Source organism: Corvus moneduloides, chromosome 10, assembly GCF_009650955.1.
Source record: "Corvus moneduloides isolate bCorMon1 chromosome 10, bCorMon1.pri, whole genome shotgun sequence".
NCBI lineage: Eukaryota > Metazoa > Chordata > Aves > Passeriformes > Corvidae > Corvus > Corvus moneduloides.
Window position 1 is genome coordinate 19,274,133 of NC_045485.1, and position 20,810 is coordinate 19,294,942.

At 62.3% G+C, this 20,810-nt stretch overlaps 2 protein-coding genes across 4 annotated transcripts; one reads left to right on the forward strand and one right to left on the reverse strand.

Moving 5' to 3' along the window:
* Positions 1 to 3,526: 3,526 nt before the first annotated feature.
* THPO (thrombopoietin) lies at positions 3,527 to 5,716 on the forward strand. Of its 2 annotated transcripts, XM_032120137.1 has the most exons (5): positions 3,539 to 3,743; positions 4,528 to 4,655; positions 4,738 to 4,824; positions 5,029 to 5,193; positions 5,297 to 5,716. In XM_032120137.1, exons 1-5 carry the CDS (start codon positions 3,665 to 3,667, stop codon positions 5,477 to 5,479), a joined length of 642 nt encoding a protein of 213 aa, XP_031976028.1. In that variant the 5' UTR covers positions 3,539 to 3,664; the 3' UTR covers positions 5,480 to 5,716. The 2 variants fall into 2 exon arrangements, with proteins under 2 accessions (XP_031976027.1, XP_031976028.1); XM_032120136.1 differs by having other exon boundaries at positions 3,527 to 3,743; positions 4,738 to 5,193.
* Positions 5,717 to 5,985: 269 nt separating this feature from the next.
* On the reverse strand, positions 5,986 to 8,415 carry POLR2H (RNA polymerase II subunit H). Of its 2 annotated transcripts, XM_032120138.1 has the most exons (5): positions 8,276 to 8,402; positions 7,819 to 7,902; positions 7,010 to 7,103; positions 6,559 to 6,642; positions 5,986 to 6,439 (listed from the first exon to the last, which is right to left on the reverse strand). In XM_032120138.1, exons 1-5 carry the CDS (start codon positions 8,346 to 8,348, stop codon positions 6,322 to 6,324), a joined length of 453 nt encoding a protein of 150 aa, XP_031976029.1. In that variant the 5' UTR covers positions 8,349 to 8,402; the 3' UTR covers positions 5,986 to 6,321. The 2 variants fall into 2 exon arrangements, with proteins under 2 accessions (XP_031976029.1, XP_031976032.1); XM_032120141.1 differs by lacking the exons at positions 6,559 to 6,642; positions 7,010 to 7,103 and having other exon boundaries at positions 6,342 to 6,439; positions 8,276 to 8,415.
* Positions 8,416 to 20,810: the final 12,395 nt, after the last annotated feature.

Consider the following 20,810-nt stretch of genomic DNA (forward strand, 5'->3'; position numbering starts at 1 on the left):
TGCACAACTGGTAGGTGACTTGCAGGGCTGGGCCATCCCAGACGAAGGCCAGGGGAGTCTGGAGATGGAGGGAGTTTTGGGGGTGGCAGGTACAGATGGGGGATGCAGTTTGGGGGGGGGGCAATGGAGCAGGGGAAAGTCTCTTTTCTGTCTGTGAACACATGGAATTTATTATGGAGGGTGCATTGCTGACATGGCGGGGATGGCTGGGACTCTCGCCTTCATCCCATCCCGCTGTGGTGGCCACGGTTTGGGGAGCGGAATGGAGACCCCAAAACAGTCTCATCTGCTATGCCAAGCTGATCCTGGCAGTGTCCCTGAACAAGATGCCTGTTCCCAGTGGCCTGTCAACCCCATAGAGCTCCCTGCTCATAGGAGCACCCAGAGGTGCTGGTATCCCCCTGACCCCAAATGTTCCCTCCTCAAAGGCTTTGCAGGGTGATCCCAGCAGGAGGAAGGTGGGGGGGGAGGGGGGGGCACGTGGGGCACGTGGGGGCCTTGTTTGGCATGGGGATTAGCAAGCTCCCAGAAGCGATGGTGGTCTCCCCCCTCCCCACCGGACATGCAGGCAAATATTTGTGCCCAGACTTCGCAGGACAGCGAGAAGGAATTTCATTCTTGCGCCCACCTGCGGCTCGGCTGCCTGGCATTAACCCCTTCGCCTCTCCGTGGGATGGAGGCGGAGGGACGAGGTGCCCCCCCACCGCACTCCGTGCCCCCCACTGGAGCGGGAAGCTTGGCTGAGAAGCGGGATGGGAGAGGAGGTGGAATCGCCCCAGATGCCAGCAGAGCCACTGGCATAAGGCGCCCTTGCCCAAGGCAAGGAGGGTTTGCCCATGGACATCCTCTGGGCAGCACCGAGGGCTTTGTGCTGGGGTGCTGGGCAGCATGTGGCTTGCTGAAAATTGGGAAAGGTAAAACCCTGGCATCCTTCACTCCCAAGCTGCTGCACTCCGACCAAGGTGCCCCTTGCAAGTCCGTTTACCCGGCAGCGTGGGTGTTCTCCTGGGACGGCTGTCTGGGAGCAGTGCAAGGACCAGGTTGCGCGGCGAGTAGGATTTGCCCACGGATGTTTATTGGCAATTTGCATATGTAGCAAAAAAGCCCGGAGGGTCCAGGAGGGACCCTGCTCCCGGGGACTGCCCGTGCTCGGGGAAGGGCAGCCCGGGTAGAGGGTCCCCCGCTGCCTGGCACTCGCAGAGCCCCGCTGTGCTCCTTTCCCTGGCCCCGGAGCCAGCTGTGCCCTGAGCAAACGGGGCTGTTTGCTCACGCCGGGATTAGCCGCTCTCTTTGTTCCTTTGACTTTCTCTTTCCTTTATGCCGGACTCTTTTATGGGGGCTTCAAAGGGGGCTGAGACCCCCCTCCCTGCCCCTGGAAGGCCAGGTTTGCTTCCCATGCTATCACTGATATCCTGGGGGTGCCCAGCGAGCACATCTGGGTGGCCTTCGGCGACAGCAGCTGTGCCACCGAACCACAGTCTCCCTCCCACCCCTGCGTCTTCCTCCTCTTCCCCCCCTTCCCTGACTCCTGGCACCTCCTGCTGTCTTCAGCACCTTGGCAAAGTGGGTGCGAACGGCTGTCCCTGCAGCGGGATTCCCAGCACTTTGCACCCTGTAAGGAGAGGTGGGAATCTTGGCACCGGGATCCGGCCAGCTGTGCAGCCCCGCGGCCCCCGCCTGGCTTCCTGTCCCCTGCCAGAGCCCTGGCTGCCTGGCCGGAGCCCCCGTGTCCCTCTGTGGTCCCTGTGCCTCACTCACTGCCCCCACATTCTCTCCCGCTACAGCACACAACATCCGTGGGATCGGGCTGGGGCCAGCAGCAGGGGCTCTCCCCCACATCCTCCTCTGCCCCTCTGGCACGGCAGCAAATGCTGGCATTGCTCTTTCCAGCAGATGAATACCAGTCTGCCCACGGACACAGGCTCATGCTGCCTGCCAGCTTCTGGCATTGCTGAAAAGGAATATTTTAGAGTAAAGTGACTATTGTGGGCACCTTAGGATGCCCATGGGGGTCCATTAGACCTCCAGTTTCCAGTTGTTCTCCAGTTTCCCCTGATGGGTTTGTTTGCCTAATCAAGAAGGAATGCACGGCACCGCATCTCTCCAGCCTGGCACTGTCAATGACTTTGCACCCAGGGAGGGACAGGGAATGGACATGGCGGGGGCATGGCAGGGACTGACATGGGCACGGTGGAGGGCCCGAGGCCAGCGCTGACAGACGGGCTGAGGGTGCTGATGGGCGTGATTTCGGGCATGACTGCAGCTTGTCACGTCCACAGACGGACCACGGCCGTGTGTGGGAAGCCTGGAGGTGTTTGACCCCGGTGCTCACGGGTCCCGTTGCTGCCAGCCGTGCCCAGGCGAGCCGGGCTGCCAGTCTCATCCCTGGAGTCGTGGTACCCTCTAGACCCCCCATCCAGGCACCCTGCAAGGTGGGCTGTTGTGGGCTGAGCAGGGCATGGGGCAGGTGGAGCGGGGCTGGGGTGTTTACTTTAGCTGTTGTCACCCGGCCAGGCGCTGCCGGGAACTGCTGTCCACAGGGACGGGGGTGGGAACGTGCGAGAGTGTGCGAGAGCCGGGGTGTGAGAAGGAAACGCACGGGCTGCAGGGAGACCGGGAGCCGAGAGGATGTGGGCTGGGAGGGGGGTGTCCCCAAAGGGAAGCTGTGGGGGGCTGCCGGGGTGGGGGGTTCTCTGAGCACATGCCCCGAGGCGTGCCAGGGAAGTGCACGTGTGTACACGGAGGTCTGAGGGTGCACGTGGTGGGTGTGTACACGTGTGCAGTATGGGAACACGCACACGTACACATGGGTTTGGGGGTGTGCACCCCCCGCCAGAGTGCCCAGCGAGGCCTGACTTTGCCAGGGAATGCAATAGCCATGCCAGGGCATGGTACTGAACAGGTCCCCGGGGCTTCTACCCAGCGAAGGGGCATCTGGGGGTGCCTCACCCACCCCACCCCCAACCAATACCCCGGAGACACCGCCCTGGGACCATGCACCAGCCGTGACCCCTGTGATCCATCACCCTCCCCAGCTCAGAGGGATCCCATGCACCACAGCCATCCCGGGGATCTCCAGCACCCCAAGTCACCTCTGGGTGATGGATGCCTCTGGGTGAGGGTCACCAGGGATGGGGTCTAACTGGGTAAAAGTCACCAGGGATGAAGTTAAACTCTGGGAGAGGGTCACCAGGATTATGGCCCACCTCTGTGAGAGGGTTTTTGGTGGCTTTCATACCTGGCTGCCACACGACCCCATTAGGGCTCACGTTGCCGGGGCTGTCCAGTGCAGGGTCACTGACGCCATCCTTTCTGCAGGGCTACCCTCTCCCCCTGGGCAGGCACGGCTGAGTCACTGACCACCGCGGCGCTGGCTGCTGAGTGCTCAGGCCTGGGGGCAGGTGAGCCCAGGGACGCCCTTCCCGTGCGCCGAGCCAAGGGAGGAAGCGGCCGGAGGCAGGAAGCCGTCCCCCGGGCCCGGGGCCCCCACTGCGATTTTGCTTGAAGGTCAGCGGCGACACAACAGGAAATCGTGCTGCCTCGGCTGGGCGGCCAGGCCGGAGCCGCAGAGCTGCGCCGTGCTGTGCCGGGGCCACTCCGGCCTCCGGCCCGCCTGGGCGGCTCGCGGGGAGCCCGCGCCACCGCTGCCCTCCATGGAAGGGGGATGGGAGCCAGGGAGCAGCCGCTGGCCCCAAGATGGAAGATGCAGGGCCGAAGCCCCCAGCCGAGCATGGAGCTGAACAGTGAGTGTGTGGCTACAAGGGGAGACTGGGTGCGCAGGAAGGGACAGTGGATACCGTGGCCCCACAGCCAGAGCGTCCCCTGCACGATGAATCCCACAGATGGGCATCAAACCCCAAGGGTGGCTCTGGGGTGGCTGGACCTGGCCACTGCCAGCATGCGAGGGCAACCAAGCACCTCTCCATGCCCATCCTAGGGAAACAGGCTGTGCAGAGGGCTTTTGGGGACAGGTGTAGTGGCAGGGCAGGCAGCGAGGCAGGCAGGAGGATGCAAAGAGGGCCTTTAGAGAAGCTGGCAGGATGGGCAGTTGCTGGGCAGAGCCATGTGCCAGCGGCACTGGGGAAGGCAGTGCCAGCAGGGGAGCAGTCAGCCAGGGCAGCAGCAAGGAGCAGATGCTCCCTGTGGGACACTGCAGGCCGGGATTCCCCGAAGTGCACATGACGCCTGGAGCTGCTCTTGGAAGGGATCCAGAGGGCTGGCCCTGGTCTGCACAGGGAGTACAGCCCTGCTTCCTTGCCTGAAGTGTGGCCGAAAAACCTGGCAGATGTGGCCGTGCAGCCCCTTGGCACACACCGCTGGCACGGAAACCCCGGCTCTCCCCTGTGAGCACCGGGCACCCCCCGCTGGCTGAATGGAGAGCAGTACCAGGCCCTCCTCAGCCACTCACACCTCCCCCTGCACCCCCACCACGGGCTGGGGAGGGGACTTGCCACTGGAGGCATGGCTCTGGGCTGGCACTGCCCAGGGAGGGTGGCACAGTGCATAAGGCAACCCCATCTCCTCCAGGACTGCTCCTCCTCACATCTTTCCTCCTGCACATCAAAGAGGACCGTGCCAGCCCAACACGGCTGGTCTGTGACAACAGGCTTATCCAGAAGTACATCATGGAGGCCAAGGACATGGAAACCAGAGTGGTGAGGATACAGTCCCCACAAAACCCAAGGCCAGGGACATGCACAGTTCCTGGCACCTCACCTTGACATCTCTCCTCACTAGGGCCAGTGCCAGGCCCTGCCTGTGCTTAGCTGTCCTGCAGTGCTGCCCTTGGTGGACTTCACTTTCCAGCAGTGGAAATCCAAATTGGTGAGAGGGGCTGGGAGGAGGGTGCTGGCACTGGTGTGCCAGCAGGACTGGAGAAGGAACCTTGGGTTGGCACAAGCACCAGAAATGCTGAACAAGATGCTTGTGGGCATATCTGGTGGCACAGGGAGGGTAGAGGACCCCATCCAGCCCCAAGGTGGGCAAAGGAAGCAACGAGGCCCTGGGGATCACTGTCTGCTCCCCCAGAACGAGACCAAGCGGCGGGAGATCCTGTGTGATCTGGCCCTGCTAGTGGGTGCTGTGGCGGGGGCCCAGGGCCAGGTGAGCGAGGAGTGCGGGGCCAAGCAGCTGAGCCAGCTTTACCGACATGCCAACTCCTTCTTCCTGCTCCTGCAGACCTTCAGCTGGGAGGTAAGACGTCCCCAGATGAGCCAGGCCACCCTGGCACAGGTGCCAGCTGGGCTGGGTTGGGTGCAACAGTTTGTCACCCCTCTGTCCCACTCTCACCCCTCAGGGAGGACACTGGGAGCCGAGCTGCTCCCCACACTCCATGGAGCAGACCCACGTCACCAGCATCTTCCTCACCTACCGGCAGCTGGTACAGGGCAAGCTGCTCTTCTTCTTCGAAGACCTGGCCAAGGTCTTGTGCAAGCAAGGACAGGGGGACAGCAAAGACCCTCCATACGAGGCCCGGTGAGGCTGCACACAGGGTTCAACCCCAATGCGATGCTGGAACAATCCTGCAGGACACTAAGCTGTGCTCTGAGTGCCCAGGAAGATGCCCACAGGGAAAGGGTCGGCACCGGTTCCTCAATTCTCCGTCGACTGCGCAGCCCATGGAGGGAAACAGTGACACTCATGTGCCAGTGGGCACAGGCCCTGCTCCCACCCAGGCAGGAACCTCTACTGTGAATGCTTTTCGATTAAAGAGCTATTTTTCTAAAGGGTTGTGTGTCCTTGTGCCCGGGCCAGGAGCCGGCTCCTCTGGGACATGCTCCCAGTTCTGCCCGGTGCCCGCTCCCTCCTGCAGCAGCTGCCAGTGCTGCAGGATCGCCTGGCACGGCCCCGCCGCTCCTCCTCTCTGTACCCACCTGCCGCAGGCTTGGACTCCCCATCCTTTGGGAAGTGGCAGGATCCCCCCTTTCTCCCTGCGCAGGTGTATCCACTCCCTGCCAGCCTCGTCTCTCAGCAAGCAGAGCCAGGTGTAAAAAACATCCCAGTTTAATCAAAACCAAGGCAGCCTGCCTCAGGATGGTTCCTGAGGGAACAGTCCCCAGTCCCCAGAGGCAGGCAGGCAGCTGTCCCAGTCCGGTTGCTCCTGGACAGAGCCAGGGCTGTTGAGCACAGGCAGGCGGAGGTGAGGAGATGCCATCAGGCAAGACCAGAGCACCCAGCATGGCGTCCACTCAAATGTCAGGCACCTCTCTCCTTGCAAACAGAGATGCGGATCCCAGCAGGAGTCAGAAGACACTGGGATGAGGAGGGGGACTGCTCCCTCCTCCCCAGCTCTGAAGAGGCTGGGCAGCCCACGGAAGTATGCTAGAAGGCCAACTTCTTCATCAGCAGGTAAACGCGAGAGTCCACCTCAAACCCGTGCAGGTTGTTTGCGTCTCCCTGCAGCCGCATGAGCAGGCCCCCGTAGGACACGTAGGCAGAGCTGAGGTGGGAGGAGAGGAGCAGTGAGAGCAGGGAATCCCATGGGAGACCCAAGCCGAGATCCCAGTGCCCCCCCCCACCCCAGGGCACTGTGTTCCCCCACTCTCGACAGGCACTCACAGGCGTGTGGCCGCCTCCGTGGAGGTCTCGTCCCCCTCGATCCGGTACACCTTGCCGTACATCACGTACTCAAACTGGTCTGCCCTGCAACAGCACAGTCTGAGGTCAGCAAGGAATCAAACCTGGCCATTCCCCCAGCTCAGTGTCCTCTGGGAGAAGGCACCTCACAGTCACAGAGTCAATTAGATTGGAAAAGACCTCTTAGATCATCGAGTCCAACCTATGACTGAATATCGCCTTGTCAACTAGACCATGGCACAAGTGCCACATCCAGTCCTTCCTTAAACAATTCCAGGGATAGTGACTCCACCGTCTCCCTGGGCAGCCCATTCCAATATTTAATCACCCTCTCTGTGAAGATTCCTCTTAGTGTCCAACCTGAGACATTTAACCTCAGCACTTCACCTTTTCCCTCGTCCACGCCCCCGTGGGTCCCAGCTGGGCCCCGTACCTGGACGGCCGGTCGTCTGTGGGGTTGTACTCGCCATCATCTAGGGTGCCGTCCTCATACAAGGTGCTGGCGATGACCAGGCGGAATTTGTCCCCTGTGAGGAAGCCAGAGGAGCAGTGAGAAGGTGAGAGCACAACCAGAGCAGCAGCAGACACAGCTAGAACTCAGGGTGGTGGCAAAGGGCCACCCTGGCAGGGGGTGCTAAACAAGCTCTGTCCCTGCTGCCAGTCCTCCAAGCAGGACTGTGGGGAACGTGTGAAAGGTCACGCTGGATCCTGTGTCTCCTTGTTCCCCACGTCATGGAGGAAACCAGAGCCACGAGGACACCACTGTTGATGTTTTCAGGGGACATAACAAGATAGTCACTGGGCGAGTCCCAGAGGACTTGGCTGGACCCCAGGCAGGTACATGAGCCCCTGCAGTATCCGTTTCAGCCCTTCTGTGTTTCATCGAGGGAAATACTCTCTTTTCCACACATTTAGTGTATTTAGCTGCAGAAGTTAATTTCATGAGATTTCTCTTAAAGCCTGGTTACCACCAGCTGAGGCAGCTTCCCCAGACATCATCTGTGGGGAAAGGAACAGAGGTGAGCCCACATACACACAGGGAGATGAAGCAGAACGCACCTCAGCCTCAGTACACTGAGAGTGCCCTGAACTTACTGTGACCTGGGGACAGCACAGGGGCCCAAGGAAGCCTGAGGCAGCTTATTCCTTGATCACAGCAATTCCTGGCTCCATCCTCTCGGACCTTGCCCACCCCAGCTGACACCGGCTGACCCGCCCTATGCTAGCAGCCCAATAGCTCACCGAGGTCCACGGGGTAGATCTGGATGTTCACGTCCAGAATGAGATCCATCTTGAAGGACTCGCTCTCGCAGTGCAGGCGCGACACTGGGAGAGCAGCAGAGTCAGGGACCAGGACAGATAAGATCCCCAAGGGCTGGGTGGGAACAGGGTCCCCTTCACAGCCCAGGCTGGCACCCGAACCGTTTTCGGATGGGTTTGGAGATGGATGCCAGAGCCTGACAACTGAAGGAGGTGCGCACAGGCAGGGAGGAGAACACGGTGGGGCGGGGAATGCAACGCACCGGGCCCGCGGGGGCGTGGGGGGACCAGCAGCCGAGCTGGGGAAGCCCCGTGGAAACGGGGCGCTCCGGGGGCTGGCAACACGCGGAGAGGCCAGCGCGGTGATGGGGCACAGGGACCAGCGCCGGCGGCAGAGGCGGACGGGGGACTGGGAGAAGCGGGCCGGGGCCCAACTCACCGCGGTCGAACTTCTTGCCTTCTGGGTCGATGTCCTTCACGTCGAAGATATCCTCGAAGAGGATCCCAGCCATGGCGGCAGCTCCACTCCCGCTCCCGGCGCCGCTCCCACCCGGCGCACACTGATGACGTAACCGCACCGGCGCGGCGCGAGCGGCTCCGGAGCGGGCGGGGCCATTCCCCGCCGGGACCGCCGGGGCGGGCGGGAGCGCGCGCGGCCCTCGTGCCCCCGGCCGCGCGGGGCCGGCAGGGGGCGCTGCGAGGCCGCGGATGGACCCGCGCGCCGCGGCCCCGCCCCCGGCACGGAGCGGGCACGGCAGCGCCCCCGCGCGGCAGGAACAGGCTGGCCCGGGAGGGGCCCGGGATGTCCCGGGAAGGGCCCGGCATGTCCCGGGAGGGGCCCGGCATGTCCCGCGGGGCTCTCGCAGCCCGCGTCCCACCCTCGCCGCATGGGACAGAGGGGCTTCACCCGAGCCCCCCGATCGCAGCTGGACATCGGTGTGATGAGCTGCGCGGACTCAGCCAGCGATGGAGCACGGGGCTGCAGCCCCCACCGGCTTCTTCCTCCTCGCTCACCAGCCGTGGCGGGGAGGGACGTGTGACACCGTCCCCCGTGTCCTGCCGATGAACCGTGAGGGGAGCAGGGCGGTCTGGCACGGCCGGGAGCTGCTCGCGCGTTGGGCGCCGCGGGGTGCTCCATGCCTGGCATTTGGTCGGGAGCTGCCGGTGCGGGTTCAAGAGTTCAGCCCTGTTCCCGCCGTTCCCCAAATGCCACCACCAGCCTGCCTGAACCAATTCATGCCTGCCTCAGGAGAGACTTGGCAGTGGGGACCCTGCACCTCCTTTGGGCAGCGTGTGCCCGCCCAGATGTGGCACAGAGAGAGCTGGTGGAGCGGGCAGGTGTCCCGGGGTGAGGGGGACTGGGGGCCGCGGGTGGCACGGCGCTGTGTGTGCGTGACATGCCACCATCTCCCTGGGGACCACGAGGTCGTTAGCGCGGACATCTGTGGGATATGGCTCCCCGTGCGTGGCCCTTACGCCTGCAACGAGGTGGCTGCGTGGGGACATAGCCCATGTCCCCGGGAGCCAGACATCTCCAGGTCGTGGTCCGAGATGGTAGCCAGACCCGAGGTGTCCCAGCATCCGCACCGGGAGGCCTGTCACAAGATGCTGTGGTACCCAGACCCACACAGGTGTGACCTCTCCATGGCACATCCCCTCCGTGGCGCGTCCCCTCCGTGGCGCGGTGCCAGCGCATCCTCACGCATGCCTGAGGCGCAGGCAGCGGAACGGGGCAGTGTGGTGACACGCAGCGGGGACACTGGCGTGAAGGGGGGTGCTGGTGCGAGGGGGCTGGTGGCCCGTCGGGGGGGCGTGGGCGGTTCACGGCAGGGTCACCCCGCGGCGGTGGCACTCAGCGGGGACAGTCTTAATGCGCTGGGACGGAACCTCGGCTCCTTCTAATCATCGCATGGACGGGTGACGCCCCCAAGCCCTGCAGCCCCCTCCCCACTCTGTCCACCCTGGCTCGGGGAGGGCCAGAAACCTCCTCCCTGCCAGAATGTGGCCATAGACAGGCACCCCTGAGGCGCAAGGTGCGGGGTGTGGACCCCTCCTCAGAGCTGCTGTGCCCTCCTGGCATCCTGCACACCGCGTGCTGCTGCCCGCTTGTTTGGGGTGCAGGACTGGGCTGTTGGGGACCTGGGCACCCCTGCGTGAGGGGCTGTGGGGGACACCCGGGGCTGTGCAGGTTGCCAGGGGGTGGCAGCAACACACCGAACATGGCAGGACACCCCCAGGGTGTGCCAGAGCGGAGGGAGTCCTACCACAGCCAGGCTCACCAGTATGACCAGTTGCCCTTTCCAGAATCCTCAGGGCGCCGTCCTGGAGGGACGTGACCTGCCTGGCGGGGACCAGCCGGTCAGGGTAGGGTAGTGTGGGGGCCAGGGCTGTTTTTCGGGGAGGGGTCCATGTGCCAGCCCCCCTGTACTCAGAGGTACCCCTTGGGATCCTGATGTGATTGAGGCTGGAGGGCCGTGGCACAGCTGTGCCTCCTGCTTGGATGCTCTCAGGGCCACTGCGGGGTGACACAAAGGGCTAATCCCACCTGGCTGTCCCTGTCTGCCCCTGCTGAGACCTGGCACACTCAGTACAGGCCACCAGGCAGCTGGGGCTGTGCTCACCAGCCGGCGAGGCAGCCCCCAGGAGTGCTGCTGCCCAGCGACCCTGCCAGCCGGCACTGCCATCTGCCTCCCTGCCCTTGCGGGACAGGGCACACCTGGGCCCCGACCCTGGGCAGGGTCATGGGCATGCAGCCACCTGCAGGGCCAGATGGGGAAGGCAGGGTGGATTTCCAGATGCCCCACAGATGCCACAGGATCAGGGTGGCAGCAGGAGACTGGCGCAGTCCTGAACCTCCTGGGCACTGGCTGTGTAGCAGGACCATGGTGCCAAGACCCGTCCTTGTCCCTAAGCCCACTCCTTGGCCCCTTGCCCACGCAACCCTTGGGGCAAGATTGGCCGGGGGGTTGCTGGCCCTGGTGTAAATCTGGCCAGGGTTGGCAGAGGATGGGGTACCCTGCTTTTCCCTGAGCTCCATGCCCATCTGCCCTGGCTGTGCCGTGTGCCGGCTGCTTCGCTGACCCTGTGCCATGTGCCGTGCCGTGCCATGCCATGCTGTGCCACAGAAGTGTGGGTGGCCAGAGGGACTTGCACTCGGCTAACACCAGCCCTGTGCAGCCGGGGCTGAACAGACGGTCCTGGCGCAGGTGCTGGTGGGTGCTGGGGGGGCAGCACTGCCTTCGCTGCTGTTGCCCAGGGAGTGCCCGTTTGCCAGCCAGGTGCCTGGCGTCGCCTCCTTATCTGGGATTAAACAAACTCTCCTCAGATCCGGTGCCAGCTGCTACCCCTGTGCCCGTGGGACTAGCCCTTCCCTACCCCGTGCCCCCCATGCCTGCTGCCCTTCCCCCATGCTGGGAAGTCCATGTGTCCCCTGGGGTGAAGAACTCCTCAAATACTGGACCCAAGCTCCCCTTGCTCTGGTTGTGCAGGAGCCCCCGGGCAGGCAGCAGCTCCAAAGCAGGGCACAGAGTGGGACCATCTCTGCCCCTGCTTGCGGCACCCCCAAACCAAAATGGAACCTACACCCCAGTCAGGGAGCTGTCCGTGCCCCAGTGTGATGGATCCTGGCAGCACCAGTGCCTGTGGTGCCAGGCTCCCCAAAGCAGGGGTACAGCCCCCCTCCTTCGTTAGCTGCTTGTCTGTTATCTCCTGCTGATAAATTATACAACACAAGCGCCTTTGAAAGGCAGCCAGGCCTCCATCCGGTGGGGCGGCCTTTGGGGGCCCCACATCAGCCATCGTGGGCTGCCGCCAGCTGCTTTTGCTGGGAGGGGGACAGGAACAGGGTTTTGGGCACTGCCCTGGTGTCGGGGTGCTGGGGATGGGCTCCTGGGCTGCAATATGGACCTGAAGGCAAGGCAGAAGAGCAGTGGGGTTGGGAAACCTGCCTGCACCCTGTGCCCATACTGCTGCTTGCAGTCTGCTTGCACACCTGCCTGTGCCCTGGCCTGGACCCCTTGCTCCCATGCCCATATCCTGCTGCCCAGTTTGGGGTGTGGGGCTGGTGGCCGGTACTTCAGAGGCAGCGGCGATCCCTGTTATCCACCGGCACAAAGGTACCGAAAGGCCGCCACCGTTACGGAAGCAAACAAGGGCAGGGTGAGGCCGGGAAGGTGGGCAACGGCCGGCACCTGCTGGCACCTGCCATGGTGGCATCCCTGCCCATCCCAGTGGGGCAAGGAGCAGGGTGGCACTGTCCCCACGCCAAGGAATGGGGGTCTCCCCATGCACCCCAGTGTCAGGGAGCCAAGGCCATGTGGGCTGCCCAGAGCAGTGCTGCCAGCCCATGTTGTGCACTCCCGTGCTCTCCCACCAGCTCCGCGGGTGCCCCCATGGGGTGCAGCAATGTGGCCTCCGGGTGCCTATCCCTGCACCCTGCTGGGCCAGTCCCCACCTGGGCTGGGGGTCGGGCAGGAAGAGATGAAGCCGAAATTAAGCTGTTAATGAGCCTGTCTGTCACCAGGCCACCAATTACCCGGGCTGGGAATGAGGAGATGATGGAGCGTGACTGGGGGAGGGGAGCAGGATGTCGGGGTCTCCAACATGGAGGCAACTGGGGGGTGTCACCATCTCTCCACAACTTCCTAATCACCATCAGGCACATCCTGTGGGGTGGGGGACAGAAGGGACCGGGGGTGACCAGGCTACAACCATACCAGAAGCCCCAACGGATCTGGGAAGAGATCAGAACTTTCTTTCTCCTCACTGAGGTCCTAAGTGAAAAAAAGGGCTTCTGAGGAATTCAACCCCAACCACTGCCCCTGACTAGTGCAGGGGGTGACACCAGTGTCATGAGCTAGCTGTTCTCTGCAGTCAGAGCTTAAAAGGGGCCATGCTTACAGGAAGCAGAGCCAGTGACGGTACCCCAGTGATACTCACAGACCCTCTGGGTCCTGGCCCCTGGGAAGGGGTACAACAAAGAAGGGGACTTATACCACCCCCCTCCTACTTCACCCTGCTCAAGTCTGCTGTGGAGCATGGCAGAGGCCCCTGTCTCTGTCCCTGTCCCAGCTGGGATGGGCCAGGGAGGCCGAATTCCTCCAAGCTGATGCTGATGTCAGTTTTTCCGCGGCACCTCTCAGAGCAGGGCCGGGTGCCTGTCCAGGCTGGCAGAGGGACAGGCCATCTCCCCAGCTGTCATCACACCCGCCTGTCCCCGTGATGGCCCTTAGCGGCACCCAGCCCCAGGAGGGACCTGGGGGCTGCTGGAGCCTCGTCTGGGAGCCTGCAGGAGCGAGTTCCTGTTCCTTCATGATGGAAGGGGCTCCATGCTGGACACTGGCGGTGTCTGGCAGCTGCCTGCCATGCCCCTGCCAGACCCACCGAGCTGGAGGGTGGGCTGGGATAAAAGCTGTGGGATTTTGCTGGGCTTGGAATTAACTTAACGGCTTTGGAAGACAAACAGATTAGGGAGATGCAGGGATCGGGGTGAGGATCAGCTAAATTGGAAACAGAGGCGGGCGGCAGCATCCTGCCCAAGGCCCACTGCCCCTGCCCAAACCCACACCCCAGCCCCATCCCTGCAGCCCAGGGTGCCTCCATGGGGTCCTCACAGTCCCCTCCCACGACCAAGCTGATGGTGGGGCTGGTTGGGGCTGGCTCTTTCTTCCAGTCTGGGTCTTGGCCGTACATCAGCAGCCTCTGGGCACTGCTACCTTCCCCTTCCCTTTCCCTGCCTGTCCCCTTCCGGCTCTGAGAGTCCCCTCTCCCTGCCTTCCCTTTCCCCTGCATCCCCATGCGTCCCAGCCATGTCCCCTCACACCTCTCCTCACATGCCATGAAGCCACAGTTCCGAAATAAGTGGTCCCAAAATAAGCTTTCTCCTTGGACTCCATAAATCTCAGCAAAGCACTGAGTCATGGGGTCATTCCTGCAGTCCCCTTTGCTGGCAGGGTGCCCTGCCCCATCCCCATGCGTTCCCCCTGGCACCCCAGGAGGGTTTGGGGTTGCGTTGCTACCCCGATAGTATCAGGTCCTGGGGGCAGCCCTACTCACTGGAGATCAGATCACTGGTAATGAACAACATCTGGGCATGGGGGCTGGGGACAGAGGGAATGGAGGGGACAACCCTGTCCCCTTCAGCAGCCAGGCACATCTCTGGGTCACTGGGCAGCATCAGACCAACAGGCTTCACTACCCTTTTTAGGGTGACACCGCCATGGCAGGACCCCCAGTGCTGTTCGTGACCCGAGCCTGGCAGCTCTCAGCCAGGTTTTGATGGTGCAGTGGGGAGAGAGTGCCTGGCCTGGGGGTCCCTGAGGAGGAGGGGGCCGTGGCAAGGAAGGCTGGGTGCGGGGACAGCCTCCTGCTGCCGTGGCCCCCCCGGCGGCCCCGTCCCCCTCCCGCCCCCGCTTCCTGTGCAGGCGGCCCGGGGAGGCGATGAAAGCAGCCCCAGCAGATGTTTCTGGCTTGTTTTCATCTCATTAACTGTTTCCTCTTTTATTATGGGATAAATTATTAATTGTTCAGTGCGAGGAAGAAAGGAAAGAGAAATCCTGACGGAGAACCCGCAGGCTCTGGGGAGGGTAGCGGGCAGGAGTTGGCACAGCCTGGGGCAAGCGGAAGGCAGGGGGGATTTGGGATCTCTAGGGTGGAGGCAGCCCCTTGCAGTGCCACCAACCCCCAGGTGTCCTCCCAAAAAAGGGGGGCAATGGGGGATGCAGGAGGTGCTCTGGGAGTGGGGCAGGGGTTGCTGCTGGCACCTGGCCTCTGTCAGCAGAGGGAAAGTAACCCAGACAGACAGGGCAACAGGACAGACTGCCCACCTGGGACCCAGACATCTGGGCACCAGATGCCAAGCCTCCTGCCCGGAGACCCCCGACCTCTACTCCATGCCCTCTCTGTCCCCTATGGTCTGAGAATGGACACACTCACTGCATCTCCTGGCCAAGGAATGGGGCTCAGCCCCAGCCCTGTCACCCCCGGCCCCCCCAGCTTCCCAGTCCCTGCCCCCCTGAAATATTCATGGCCTGCAATGACGAGGTAATTTAATTGCCGTGATGAGAAGCTGAATAATTTACGTTCTTTTCGAGCAGAGTCAGGAGACATCATTAGCAGCTGATCTGGGAGCAGGGAGGGGAAGCGGCCGAGCCCTGACCCTGCTGCTTGGGGACACCAGGTGGGCAGTGGGGACCCAAAAGCTTTCCCATCCTGGAACCCCCATGGCTGGGCAGTATGTGTTGAGGTCTGAAGTACCAAACCTTCCTGACCATCCTATGAACCCCCAGCCCTGTGGGGTGGGAAAGTGACCCCTGCCCAGCGTGTTTTGTGGCTTCCATGGTCCTGGGGTCCTGGTGGGCCCTGAGACACAGCTTTCCTCCATTCTGCAGCCTTGACAAAGTTTAAGGCAGTTGTGATCTTTAAGTCTCTTACACATCCCCATCATTGCCGCTTTGGTTCACGGCCAGCAGGGATGGCTGGGATGAAATATGGCTGGGAGAAGGGCCCAGCGCGCTCGGGATTCCTGAGATAAGGGGGACAGGCGGGACAGGGACCTTTATTTACATTTTTTCTTAGAAATTTCAGCCTCTCTCTGGTGAGACCCCATCCGGCTGCCATGAAGATAAGAGGGGCTTGCAGGGGCGCTGCTGGGGCCAGGATGCCTTTCAGGGGGCTTATTACCCCCCCAAGCCCAATTTGTGCCCCAGTCTGTCTACCCTGTGTGAGTGGGGGGCACAGAAGAGCACCAAGGCAGGGCTCAGGACTGGCTCCTTCCCCGTCAAAATCCATTTTTCTTCCTCTCCACTGGTATGATAGGGATCTGGGGGGTCTGATCCACCACATCCCCTCACTCCCAAGGTGCCAAGGGGGAAGCTTGGCTGGGCCCCACCTTGGTGAGGAAGGCACAGCCCAGGATAAATGCTGTTGTGATGGCCATGCCAGGAAATTTCAGGCCAGAGGCCACAGCAAGGGCTGCAGCCGGCTGCCCGATAACCCCTGGATTTCCTCCCGGTACTGTCCAGTGTCCGGCTGGTGAGGAGGGATGTGGTGTGGGGGCTGCCCAGCAGCAGCACCTTGTACCCCAGCAGGAACAGCCCCAGCTGGCCCTTGGCCCTGGGGGACACAGCAGAGGGGTCTGGTGCTCTCCAGGCTGCTCCCCTTGCAGCACTGGGAGCATCACTGTCCCGGGGAAGGACGGGTGAGGGAGAGGAGTTGCTGTGACCTGCAGGTGCCTCCTGCACCTGAAGCCCTGAGGGTCCTGTTCCTGTGGCACTCACAGGGTCAGCTGGGGAGTCTCCCTGGGAGGTCCAGCATGGCTGGGGTGGGGGACAGAGCTAGGACCACTGCAGCCACTTCAACTGGCAGAGCCGGCTGGATGGGGGCACAGGGGTATTGCACACCCAGGTGTGCAGCCACAGGTGCACCTTTGCACACACACTCCCACACACAGAGACACACACAGACACACACAGACACACACACACACACTCTCTCACAGACACACACAGACACACACAGACACTCACACACAGACACTCACACAGACACACACAGACACACACACACTCACACACTCACACACACACACAGACACACAGACACACACATACAGACACACAGACACACACACACTCACAGACAGACACAGACACACTTACACAGACACTCACACAGACACTCACACACAGACACACACATGACTACACGCAGCACTGATGTCCCACGCACGGACAGACACGGGCACCTCCTCCTCCCCCCGGCACTCAGACACGCACGGACAAGCTCCCAGGTGTGCACAGACCTCCACGTGTGCAAACAGCAGCACATGGACACCGAGGCACACCAGCACATCCAGATATGCACATCAGAGATGTGTGGGCGTGCATGCAAGGGCACTCGTGCACGTGCATGCACACCCCCAAATCCACATGCACACATGCACACCCTGTACAGCCACACCCATGCCCATACACAGGTGGTCCCTGTGCACGTGCACCCCCCAAAAACGCACACTTGTGAGCACACACAAGCTCACACACACAGACACAGCCGCTCGCTTCTGCCCGTGTGTGTTGTGCCTGCCTGGGGTGCCGGCGGGTGCTTCCCATGCAGCCGCTGCCCGCCGGCCGCTCTCTGGAGTCTGAGATTGAGGAGGAATTTTAAATGTATTGACCCCTGACCCGTCCCTGCCTGCGAGGGGAAGCCAGACCCCGAGCTGCCCCCAGCCGGATGGGGATGGGGGTGCTGCAGGGGATGGTGAGCCCTCAAGCTCATGGAAGGCAAGGGGGGCACCCTGTCTTACTCCCCATTTTTCTGCACCCTGTGTGCCCCCCACCTTGGGGAGTGCCAAGAAGGATCACTCCAAAACCTTGCTCTCTGGAGCACTCATGGCTTGGGGATGCCACAGCTGTGTCCCCCACACCAGGAGGCTTCTGTGGGAGTGGAATGCCCCTGCCATGCCCTCTGCAAAGGGTCCCAGGCCCCCTACCCCGCTCCTGCCTGGCTCTCAGCATCCCTGCATCCCGCGGAGGGGTTGCGGTGATGGCAGTGTAATTAAAAACGCAATTAAGCGCTGCCACTTAGCAGAAAAGTCATACAGTTTGGGGATAATTATCTGACAATATAACAAGTTGCCCAACATTAATCAGCCGCTGATCTGCTCCGGCAGCTGTGCTCCCAGCTCCGGACGCTGTCTTAATGGCATCCTTCAGGAGACAGCAATAAATCAGGCCCTTATGGGGGCCCTGGGGGCAGCACACTGTCCCCTGCCTGCTCCCTGCCCGCATTTGGGGGCTTCAGGGGTGCCAAAGCAACATCTTTCCCACCCAGCCCCGCGGTACTTTGTTCCTGCCTGAGGGTGCTGAGAGATACCCAAGGCGGCGGGGCAGGTCCCACGGGATCAGCCCTCACCCTAAGTAGAAGAGATGGTGGGGCACCCTTGAAGGGACACCTCCTGGTGGGGATGGCTGTGCCTGGGAGAGATGCCCCAGGCTGGGAGGTGCCCATTCTTCTCTTTCGAGGGGCAGCCAGAACTCCCTGCCCTCTCCAGGGACGGCAAAGGGACCCTGGATAGTTGGGGGACAAGAAGCAAAAGGGGACATGCCGGCTGCCAATCCCATCAGTGATGTCGGATTTTAAGAAGTATTTATGGCTTGTATTTGTCAGTTAATGAAGCCTTTGCTCGGTAACAATATTAACTTTGAAGCAGAGGTGGGTCCTGTGGCTGCAGAACCCCAGCATGGCCCAGGGACCGTCTTCATGCCAGGTCAGACCCATACATTTCCCCATCCTAGCTGCCCTCCCACTGCTGTTCCCTGTCTTGGATGCTGAGGGGTCCCATGCCACAAGGACCCCTTGGTGCCGTATCTCCCTGACCTGGAGATGAGTTCTTTTGTCACCCTTCCCTAAATTTATCCCCGTAGCCAATGTTTTGGCACAACTCGCTTGCAGCGTGTTCCTCCCATGCTTCTTTGCCGGAGTTCCGAGCTCTGGCCGTCCATGTCTCCATCTCTGTCCCAGCCTGCCTGTTCCGGAGGGGGAAGCACAGCCCTGTACAGCTCTGACTTCTAGGGACACAAGATAAAAGCAGAGCTCGTCGCCTTTGTTCGAACTCCGGCCGGCGTGGGCTGGGGAGGGGGAACCGCCAGAAAGAAACCAGCAGCTTAACACATTCACTTCGCCCCTAATTTGCCGGTTCTGCCACAAAATCCCATTACAAAGGGCTTAGAACTGCGCCCAGGAAGAGGTCACCACCGGGGGCCCCCGAGGAGATTTTCCGGCCACAAAAAGCGCGAGAAAAGAGCAACCCCATCTCCCTTGGGCACTCCCGGGCACGGTGAGGGATGGGCACTGTGTCCCGGGGTCCCCTGTCCCTGCCCTTCTCTTCCACCCTGCACCTGGCAGCAGGGGAGAGCAGTTGCAGAGGCGCAGCTGGGTCAATTCACCTTTATGACTCCAGAACCAAATAAAATGCGGATTGGCATTGATCTGCAGGTGTTGAGTAGGGCCATAAAACACCGGTTCCAGCAAACGGGCACTGCCGGAGAACCAGCTGCACTGGGCTGGGTCCCTGGCATCTGTTGGGGGATGTGGCTGTGGTGGCGATGGGGTGACCCCTCAACTGGGTGTGCAGGGAGGATGCTGGGAGCTGTGGGGAGCCCAGAGCTTCTCGTGGTATCCCTGTGCCATGGGGTCTGGCTCTGCTGGGCTGGATGGAGCTGCCTGCCTGCTGCGGGCACTCTGCTCAGCTGGGGTGGAGGGATTTGGGGGACCTTGCGGGTAGGGGGTGTGCATGGGGGTTTGAAAACGGCAGAGTGGGCACACATAGCTGGGAGCTGGCCACAGGTGGGTGGGCAGGTGTGCACCAGTGGGTGCGGGTGTGCAGGTGGGAAGCACACACACACACCTGATGGTGGCAGCCCGTGCACAGGTGGACACACCCCTGTGCGGGTGCGCGCAGACCCTCAGTGGGACAAGGACAGAGCAGCTCAGCAGCTACCGCGTGGGGTAGTGGCACACACAACAGCTCAGCACACCGGGATGGGGGCATGAACCCCCGGGATGGGGACAGTGCGGGGCTGGGGCACAGCTGTGCGCTTGGCACTGCAGCTGCAGGCTCGGGCACGCTGGTGGAGCAGGGAGCGAGGCCTGTCGGCACTGAAAGGAGCGAGGCGAGCGCCCGGGCGGGATGGAAATGAGCCCCCGGGGGTCCGCACAGCACAAAGGCGCCCGCTGGGGTGGGCCGAGACCTTCCCAGCCCCTCGCCACAATGTTTGCAAATACCAAAGGCCACTTATGGCGGGGCCGCCAGCGGGGAGGGCGAGGGGGGCTCCCAGCATCCCCCTGTGGCTGGGGGCTCCTCGAGCTCCGCAGTGCCCCGTGGATACCCCGTGGCACCCCAGATGGTGGGGCGAGGTGGGCAGGGGCTGCCCGTTGCCTTTGTCGGTGTCTCGGTGCTGGAGCCAGGGGAGCAGGGAGTGCCGGGGAGGAATGTCCCCGCTCAATGCCCACCATGCTGGGGCTGACAGCCCTGAAATCGGGTTGTCACATCCCGTCTGGGCAGCCCTTCACCTCCATTTGTGGGGGCTTGTTCGGCTCCCGCCTCATTCAGCCAACACAAACAGCACTTAACCCTCTGGCTCCCGCCGGCCCCGGGCGGGGACTGCCGGCCCCAAGCAGAGCACTGGGCACCGGGATGTGCCGCTGCCATCCTGCCGCAGCATCCGAAGGGATGATGTGAGATACCCCATGGAGCCAGGTTCTTTGGAAGTTTAGGGTCCCCAGGATCCCACACACTCACCTCAGAGCCCCCAACAGACAGCCTGAGCCAGGACTTGCTGCCTGTCCCAGGACTGGGGGGTTCACGCCAACCCCTCTGACACCGCCACCTCCCTCCAGCCCCCACGACCACCCTGAGACCCCTTCCCACCCCCCCGCGGGGACACCCACCCCGCAGCAGCCCTGGCTGCCAATGAAAGCGGGAGCAGGAGCCTTTCCTTTGACACAATTAAGCAGCCTGGGGTCCCAGCGCCTCGGCTCGCTGCAGTGTGTTAAATTAATGTAGCAGAAAAAATCATTATGCGGGGACACAGATGGAAGTGACCAAGCAGAAAATGCGATGTGCAGCGGCAGAGGACCCCTCTTACCCGTGTAAACACCACGGGGAAGAACAGGTTTCCCAGCTTCCAGGCGAGGAGGTGACCACAGCCGGCTGGGGTGTTTCCCCCCCCACATTGCCACCGGGGCAAGTCCCGGATGGAGCCGGACATGGGGTCCCATGGGCAGGTGCGGACACCCCCCCGGGCAGTGGCTACCCCAGGTTTGGGAGGGCCGGCCAGCGAGCCGGGCAGTGCGTGTGGCCGGGCCTCTGCTCACAATTACCATGTCATTATGTGCCGGCACAGCCGTGGCTAACGGAGCAGAAAAGCGGCCCCTGCCCAGCACCCGTGGGGAACGGGGTGAGGGGCCCCCAGGGA

Bases quoted from the DNA above. Each gene is read 5' to 3' on its own strand.
- POLR2H (XM_032120138.1), bottom strand. From the start codon at position 8,348: ATGGCTGGGATCCTCTTCGAGGATATCTTCGACGTGAAGGACATCGAC. The intron at 7,104-7,818 runs GTGAGCTATTGG...GCTTCCTCACAG, and splicing joins GATCTACCCCGTGGACCTCG to GGGACAAATTCCGCCTGGTC. The intron at 6,643-7,009 runs GTACGGGGCCCA...GTGCTGTTGCAG, and splicing joins ACAGACGACCGGCCGTCCAG to GGCAGACCAGTTTGAGTACG.
- THPO (XM_032120136.1), top strand. From the start codon at position 3,665: ATGGGAGCCAGGGAGCAGCCGCTGGCCCCAAGATGGAAGATGCAGGGC. The intron at 3,744-4,527 runs GTGAGTGTGTGG...CATCTCCTCCAG, and splicing joins GCCGAGCATGGAGCTGAACA to GACTGCTCCTCCTCACATCT. The intron at 4,656-4,737 runs GTGAGGATACAG...TCTCCTCACTAG, and splicing joins AGGACATGGAAACCAGAGTG to GGCCAGTGCCAGGCCCTGCC.